Source organism: Parastagonospora nodorum, assembly GCF_000146915.1.
Source record: "Parastagonospora nodorum SN15 chromosome Unknown scaffold_8, whole genome shotgun sequence".
NCBI lineage: Eukaryota > Fungi > Ascomycota > Dothideomycetes > Pleosporales > Phaeosphaeriaceae > Parastagonospora > Parastagonospora nodorum.
Genome location: NW_001884556.1, coordinates 1,186,662 through 1,194,521, shown reverse-complemented (window position 1 = coordinate 1,194,521; position 7,860 = coordinate 1,186,662). Strand labels below are relative to the sequence as shown.

At 53.8% G+C, this 7,860-nt stretch overlaps 4 protein-coding genes across 4 annotated transcripts; 1 reads left to right on the top strand and 3 right to left on the bottom strand.

Annotated features, from left to right (window-relative positions):
- Positions 1–79: 79 nt before the first annotated feature.
- Positions 80–2,768, bottom strand: SNOG_06014 (hypothetical protein; the record flags this gene model as incomplete). The annotated part of the gene is made up of 2 exons (XM_001796350.1): positions 80–1,464; positions 1,490–2,768. The coding sequence occupies 2 exons, from the start codon at positions 2,766–2,768 to the stop codon at positions 80–82; spliced, it is 2,664 nt and encodes an 887-aa protein (XP_001796402.1).
- Positions 2,769–3,064: 296 nt separating this feature from the next.
- SNOG_06013 (hypothetical protein) lies at positions 3,065–4,163 on the bottom strand (the record flags this gene model as incomplete). The annotated part of the gene is made up of 3 exons (XM_001796349.1): positions 3,065–3,455; positions 3,506–3,924; positions 3,987–4,163. The coding sequence occupies 3 exons, from the start codon at positions 4,161–4,163 to the stop codon at positions 3,179–3,181; spliced, it is 873 nt and encodes a 290-aa protein (XP_001796401.1). The 3' UTR covers positions 3,065–3,178.
- Positions 4,164–4,615: 452 nt separating this feature from the next.
- Positions 4,616–5,396, bottom strand: SNOG_06012 (hypothetical protein; the record flags this gene model as incomplete). Its single annotated transcript, XM_001796348.1, has 5 exons — positions 4,616–4,679; positions 4,821–4,965; positions 4,991–5,058; positions 5,109–5,287; positions 5,337–5,396. 5 exons carry the CDS (start codon positions 5,394–5,396, stop codon positions 4,616–4,618), a joined length of 516 nt encoding a protein of 171 aa, XP_001796400.1.
- Positions 5,397–6,779: 1,383 nt separating this feature from the next.
- Positions 6,780–7,769, top strand: SNOG_06011 (hypothetical protein; the record flags this gene model as incomplete). Its single annotated transcript, XM_001796347.1, has 3 exons — positions 6,780–6,805; positions 6,958–7,297; positions 7,383–7,769. The coding sequence occupies 3 exons, from the start codon at positions 6,780–6,782 to the stop codon at positions 7,767–7,769; spliced, it is 753 nt and encodes a 250-aa protein (XP_001796399.1).
- Between the last annotated feature and the right edge of the window lie 91 nt (positions 7,770–7,860).

The window sequence follows — 7,860 nt, the reverse complement described above, 5'->3', positions numbered from 1 at the left end:
ACCCCTCCATCCTCTCCTTCAACCTCGTGGCGGTGGCTCCCCATCCTCCCAGTTATCCTTTCCCTTCCCCAATACACTCCTATTCCGCACTCCTCGCCTTGAACTTCCAGTCCTTCGCCACCACCTCCCCACTCCCCGCCGCCAGTCCCTCCGTCCTCTCCCTCGGCCCCAGCGTCTCATACGCATCCACAAGATCAATCGTCTGCTGCACGACCGCGTCCCACTGCTTTTCCGTCCCCTCCTCCCACTTTGGCTGACTAGTAACCGCGCGCCACGCCTTCTCATGACACTCGAGCGCGGACGCGGGGCGTTGGGTATGCGTGTACATCGTCGCCAACACACCCCACAACTTGGGCGAGTGAGTGATCAACGGCTTGATATTTTTCTCCACTAGCTCGTTCGCCATGCGCGGCAAGCCGGGGCGTGCAATATCGAAGCCATCCTCCGAGCGCACGAGGTCTTTGATCAGCATGTCGAGGATCTCGGCGTCGACGCACTTTTCGCCATCTGTGGCGCCGCGCAACTCGCAGATGCTGCGCTGGGCGTTGATTACGTCGGGCCAGGAGGGCGGGGTGGTGGAGGCTGCGGTCGCGAGGACATTGGACCAGATGCGGAAGTTGTCGTGTTTGAGGGTGGCGGCGCGGCGGAAGGCTTTGAGGGCGTCGGTGCGGGGGTGGTTTGTGACGCGTTGGTCTTCGCCGGCTTCGTTGGTGCTGGTCTTGGGGCGGAGGTGGAGCAGGGAGGCGGCGAGGTTGGACCAGGATTCTGCGTCGGTGTCGTCGAGTTGCACGCAGCGGGAGAAGGATTCGACGGCGTTTTTGAATTGGAGAAGTTCGAGTTGGGAGCAGCCAAGGGCGAACCAGGCGGGTTGGTAGAGAGAGTTGACTTTTAGGGATAGGGAGTAGGCTTCAGCTGCTTTTTCGTAGTTGCGTGCTGCGATGTAATGTTGACCTAAAGAGCGTTGGGCGCGAGCATAGCGGCTGCCTGAGACCTCCCATGCTTTGTCGTACATGGAGAGATCTTTTTCGATGTCGCCAAGGATACAGTAAAAGCGCGGTGCTTCAGCAGGAGGAGGATCGCGCGCTGGTCCTTCCCAGTTCTCAGACTCCAAATCCACATCTTCATCGTTGCCGTTTGTTGCGTGGAAGAGTTGTCTCCGCATCACCCTACGAGCCTTGTCTTCTTTCTCAGTCGCAGCCCAACATAACGCTGCTTCGGCCCACATCTCCAAACGCTCGTAGATATCAAGAGCAGATCGCAGACCGCCGACATGTACCCATCGCGCAGCCAACTCAGCTTCTAGCTCCCATCTTGACGGCGAGCCAAGTGCGAAAACATATCGAAGACGCTCACTCACTGACGCCGCCTCGTCGTCCTTCGCTTGCGGCAAGAACGATGTGATCTTTTCGTTCGTCTCAGCGTCTGTCGTGCCCTCGCCAGAAGTCTCTGCAATGACTTGATCGACTAGTGCTTGTAATTGTAGCAATACCTCGCTCCATAGTCCTCGACTTGTAGCCTTCAATGCGACTCCGCACCAGAAGAGCTTGCGTGTACACCTGCCAATTCGAGCTGCCACCTTCCAGCACTCTTGTCGCATAAGGTATCGTCTCCTCTCTCGTAATGCCATCTGCAGGATTCGTGTTTTTGATGCCTTCAGCCAGCGAAAGCAGAATCACTGAGTCCAGCGGATCGAGCAGTGGTTGGTTTGCTGGATCCAGCTCTGCAAGTCCAGCAGGTAGTGAAGAATCGTCCTTGATATCCATCGATGCCACGTTCTCCGTGAACTGAATGGACTCATGCAGAGTATCGTCATTCAGATCCAACGCTTTTGGTTTCGAAGCCTCGCTTGACGTGCCATTCGTTTGTGTGCCTACACTCCGTGCAAGTACAAGCAGTTGGCTCGTATCTTTCTGCTGGAACTTTGTCCTCTTGCCCATCATTCCAGTCAATGCAAATTCAAACTTGCGCTCTGTAGTTGCATGATCCAAGTCCGCTTTTGCCTTCTTGTCGAGGCCATGATGAGTGTTAATCGCAGCTCGTTCGAGGATGAAGTTCGTGTACAAGTCCTTGATTTCATCCTTCTTCCCAGAGTTCAGTATCAAATCTTCCACAATTTTGACGTCCTCGTATATCGCATCTTGCAAGCTTGACGCCGGCTCGCTCAGTAGCCTCTGGTGCATAAAATTTGTCCGTAATCGCGCCCAGGCTGAGATGTCGATGTTCTTCTGGATCGGTGGGCAGATCAGGATGGTCTCGGCTAAGCATAGCAGTTCAATGTTTGGTGTGAGCTTGTACGCTGCAACACCATCCGCACTCAGAGATGCGATCAAATCCGCTCGAGTCTTGCTGAGTGCTTTAGTGTCACCCGATACTTCTTTCGGTAGTACCACTTCCGCGGATTTGAAAGGAAGTGGCGGCCCCGTAACAGTAGACTGTATGAACGCATACAGCGCCGCGACTGCTACAAGGAAGACCAGATGTTGTCGATACGCCGCGGTTTCCGTGATTGGTGTTCCTTGCTCTTCATTGCGTTTCGATAGGATTAAGCCTAGCCGATGGAAAACATAATCGCTCCAGATTCCAAAATCACTTCTCTTCACATCTTTCGTGGCTTCGTTTTCTCCATGTCCAAGCAGCACTTGCACTTCCGGATGCTGGAAAACCGCCAAGAAATCGCCTGATTCGGTCGCCTTGAGTACATCCTCCAGGACAGCGGCGAGCTCGTCTGGCAACGAGCTGCGGAAGAAGCTCAGGAGCACGTCTGCCATGTTAGTTTTTTCCAGCTTCGATTATGCGGGGTCGGTAGAGAATGTTCAATGTTGGGCGATGAGTAAAATGGTGGGCAATTTTCAGCACTAACCGCATTCAGCGTTGGGAAGGCGGGACTATTTATACGGCTGTGGATGCTACACACAACGGACAGACAGCGGAAGCATGTAAATCGATGCGGAAATATGCTTCATACATGATTTGACAACCACTTTCTCAACAACTAAAGACGCGAACTGACTGACTCATCGAATTGGTGGTGATCGGAGTCATCGATACATCAAAAGGGCGGAACTTTAGTAATAATAATACGGGATTCATTATCTTATGGGATACCAACGCTCGCGCAACCGCGCAGAGCAAACAAGTCATATCACATTAACGCAAGCAATGCCCAATCAAAGCAATCCTAGTCCGAGTCACTGCTCGACGAAGAGCTGCTCTTACCACGACTATGACTGCGGCTATGGCTCCTGTGCTTCTTGTGCTTCTTGTGTCCATGTCCATGGCTACTCCCACCATGGCTCTCCGGATACAAGCCGCCCACCGCCGCCGACCCCGCATACGACGAACCGCCATGGTGCGAGGAGCCATGATGCGAAGAGCCATGAGAAGAGCCATGAGAAGAGCCGTGATGCGAGCCGTGGCTGCCATGCGACTTGTGCTTTTTGTGCTTCTTCTCTTTCCTGTTGCTTGTTAGAATTCGGAGTCTGTTTGCGCGAGGGGCTGGGCTTACTTGTCGCTTAGCACGTTCGCGCCGATAGCACCAGCAACAAGGCCGCCGAGCGTGCCCAACGTTCCTCCGCCCATTTTGTTACCCAGGAATGCGCCGCCAGCGCCGCCGATGAGAGTCGAACCTAGGCCGCGGTCGCCTTCGGCTGGACCTCCTGGAGCGCCGGGCTGGCCGTAAGCCGGCTGCTGACCATAGCCCGGCTGCTGGTGGTCGCCGTATCCGGGCTGACCACCGTATCCGTGTTGCTGGTTGGGATCCTGGTAGCCTTGGTGCGGCTGGATATGCTGGTGTTGTGGCGCAGGCGGGTAGGGAGAGTGGCTGCGGTTGGGATCGTAGCCTTGATCGTACTGGTTCTGCGGTGGGGCGTTGTAGCCTTGCTGCTGGTGCTGGTACTGATCGTGGGGTGGTGCTGGGTACGGGCTCTGTGGAGGGGTCAGTGTTTGGTCTACACCGGCATGCGCCGAAATCGCAAGGGTGTTCTTACATGTCCCTGGGGTGGGTATGGGCTATGCGATCCGCCATACTGCTCGTGAGCTGGCTGTCCTTGTGGAGGGTAGCCTTGGTAGCCTTGCGCTTGCTGCTGTCCGTGATGCGCGCCATCATAGCCCTGACCTCCATAGCCTTGCTGGCCACCGCCGCCATAGTAGTCGCCGCTTGACATGATGAAGTTTGTGAATGTGTTTGAGGGTGAGAGGGTGAGAATAGGGTCGAGGTGTAGTAATGTAGATGTAGCTGAAAGGCTGTCTCGGAGAGTTAAGCGTGAATGCTTACGGGTGATGGAGGGGCAAGCGCCGCGGTTGGGCAGGAGGCGTTTGCGACAGCACGCGCGCCTTTGAATGCGACACGCCTTCGCACGCGGCGGCTGACTGGAGACGCCACATGTTACAGGAGAAATTGACTGCCTGATCTGATGACACGGTTGCTCCCATCTCCCTTCCTATGTCGCGGCGGGGTCGGACTTCGACGCTGTGAGGTGGGGTCCGCGAAGCTGCGAACTGCACAGGGTCTTGTGGCAGTGCAACCACCAACAACACTCATATCGCATATGTAGCTGTACAGCTCACCGCAATGTGTTAGTTTTCCACAGCCGAAAGACAAGACGAATACGCTGGATCAGACTGCAGAACTGCGAACGGCGTCATTGCAGCGCAGCATGGTGGCTGAGAGCTTGAATACGCTGTACGATAGCCTACTTGACTTCGGAGCTCTTGAATTAGGTGGTACGAAGGGCTTGGGGTTTTCGAAGAGGTTATTATGACATTACATTAAGTGACCACTCATGGATATGAGTCCTAGGAGCTGTGTATGTTGCACATACACTTTCGAGTCAATGTCTTCGGTGCCGACTCCCTGTGAGAGGATACTCTTAGCAACTTCATACTTCGATCCGAGGCATTCGCCAATCATCTTCCTCTCCATGAGAGCTCCCCTAGATCTTCGCGCAAAAGATGCTGTGAACTTTGCTGTCCACCCAGTCAGGCAGCGTACTAATCGCGTCCGACGCGTCCTTGCTTCCACAGTCGTACTCGGAGCCGTTCGCTGGGCAGTCATGACCGCTATTCTAAATTAGCCTGTAGTCACCATCTCTACTCGGAGCTTTACTCACATGTAGAACTGGCATCTGTAGCCCTTCTCGACAACTATGCTGCGCACGCGGCCGTCAAAGTTGCCAAAGATGTTGTTGAGATCGCCGCAGTACGACGAAGTGCCAGGGACAAAGGTCGAGTCGCCTTGGAAGTTGGGTGACGTGTAGATTGTGGCGCCGCGGCCGTCGTTGTAGGTAGGCTGGGACATGTCAGGAAGATCAAACATAGGTAGGTTTGGGGCAACATACGGCTGGGAGGGCGGTGACGAGGGTGCTCAGCAAAGCGACGACGGAGATGAAGAGTTGCATCTTGGACACTGGTAATGAGAGTAGGTTGAATGAGTGGAGGTTGTAGGGAGTGAGGTTGTAGTGAGCGAGGATGTAGAAGGTCGATGAGAGATCGAGTTAGCTAGGTAAGAGGTATTTGAGAAAGAAAGTGAATGAAAGACTAAAATAGCTGGGAGATATTAGCAAACGGAAAGGCCCACGGTATGGATCGTGCATCTCAGCATCTCATAGGGAAATGCAAACAACGACCACCAGGCTACGCGGCTTCGAGCCATCTACAGCTCCCCGATACCCTTGCAGCGCATCGTCTTCATGGCTCTCAGGGCAGGTAGTCATTTCCTCCACATAGAAACACCAATAGAGATCGCCAAACGAATGACCCGCCACGTTCCGCAGCGCCACCAACGTGCGGCGCCATTAAAAGAAGAATCACCGGCGTCTTTGTTCATGGTCGTTAAGCTTCCCTCCTGGGCAAGCGCAACGCGACGGCTGTACTCAAAAGTTCTAGAGCAGAGAATAAGCATTAACAGCAATTAACGACGTTCACAAGACCAGGTTGTCGGTGACAAGCAAATGACATCCATGTCTGTCGAGACATGTCAAACCCTAGGAAATGAGGGCGCGGTGATGATTCGGCCCTCTTGTCGCTGACACGAAACTTTGTTTACGTGTTAGCGCCGCCCTGCCATCGTGTGCGCTTCAACGGCAGTTGAGCTGATCTAAGCATCGTCGGAGTTTTGCCAGCGCAGTGCTTGGTGTTGAACAAGCAGCACCGCACAAGTTATGAACGGAAGTGACTGTGGTTCCAGCAGCCGGGATGGCTATCTAATATGGCGTTCAGCAGCAAATTGGGGTGTAGATTCAGGAAGCCGGTAACTCATGCGCATTGTATGGTGAACTCTGCAAGACAGCCGTAGTCAGTTCTTTGAGAGTATTGCCAGCTCTTTGTGAGCAAAGGTTCGACTACTCGTTGGATGTCAACTTCGCCTGCACCGTTACAATCACCTGCACATCTACATTGTGCGCTTCATGAAGCCAGAATAGTGCTCGGCTCTTCATCTGCCAAAGTGAACCGAAGATCCGCCTATCGAAATGTGAGTGGGTCGTGGGAGTGAAATGCGGTAGGTTGTGTCGATCGAGTTGGATCAGGGAGTTTCAGACTTTGCCTGCGCGTAAACGCGCTGTCACGTGCTCCTTCCACGCCGCGGTTAGCGCGTTTGGCACTGTTGCCTAAAGCTTGTCGTTACTATTACCACCAAAACACCAGAGGGGGTTACTGTAGTTCCTTAGCAGGATGGACCGCCCCCAGCCGCTATTACTTGAGCGACGAAATTGCTCTTCCTCTTCGTCGTCGTCCTCAACATCTCAGACACACCATGGCTAAGGCTGCTATTCCTACCGAAGATGTGGCCCAAGATGACCTATGTCCTGTATGTGTTCCCCTCGCACTAGCAAATTCCGAATTCTGATGCTGCTAGATCTGTCAATTGCTCCTATACATCCCCGTGAGAACGAGGTGCAACCACCTCCTATGCTCATCTTGCATGGCCCAATGGCAAGACGCATCCTCCGCGACTACCAGTATCGAGGCTTCAAGTCTCGACGTCGAACTTGCTCTTTTTGATCCCGACTATGACCCAACATACGATCTCGAAGCCAGTTGCCCCATGTGTCGGAACTATACAAATGCTACACCAGACGAAGCCTTGGCTGCCCATCTCAAGACGAAATATCCATCGCTGTATGAGGAGAGGAGGGTGGAGGAAGAGGTCGAGCGGGGATCTCGTTCAGGTACTGATGGTATCGAAGGAATCATGATATTGATCGGAAACAAGCACCAGTTGGTCGAAGAAGCAGACGATGCCAACGAGCATGATTGGACGTTCTTCGTGCGAACATCACGCCCAGACCTGGTCAAGCATGTGCGCATTTATCTGGTCAGTACTTACTATTACGCTGCAAGACCTCACTGAGACCCGATAGCATGAAAGTTTTAGGCCACCGCAGCTTACGCTTCGAAAGCCGCCCTACGAAGTCCGGCGTCTCGGTTGGGGACACTTCACTCTCGAAGCTGAGATCGTGCTGAAGGAGCCATACAGCTGGGTTGTTAATGACAGTGGTTCTAGGCAGGCGGGTCTCGAGCTGAGTTGGGCTCTGAACTTCGAAGGCGGAGGTCGCCAAGGACGGGTGAGGGCAAAGGTCAAGAAGTTTCACGAAGACACGCCGCCAGCAAATGGGCGACGTGTTCTTAGGTCAGGACGTATGGCAACAAACGCACCTGTTCGGGTCGACGATGATGAAGACGATGATGCCGATTACGACGATGACGAAAGTGATGAAGATGAAACCTCGTCCGAAGAGGAAGAGATCAGCGAGTTTCTTGACACTCCCTAGAGACAATGAAACCCTGGCAAGGGCAACAGGCTGCTTGTCTATCTACACTAGCTGGTGGGTCTTGTGCTCTGACCCAAGTACGGACTTCTAG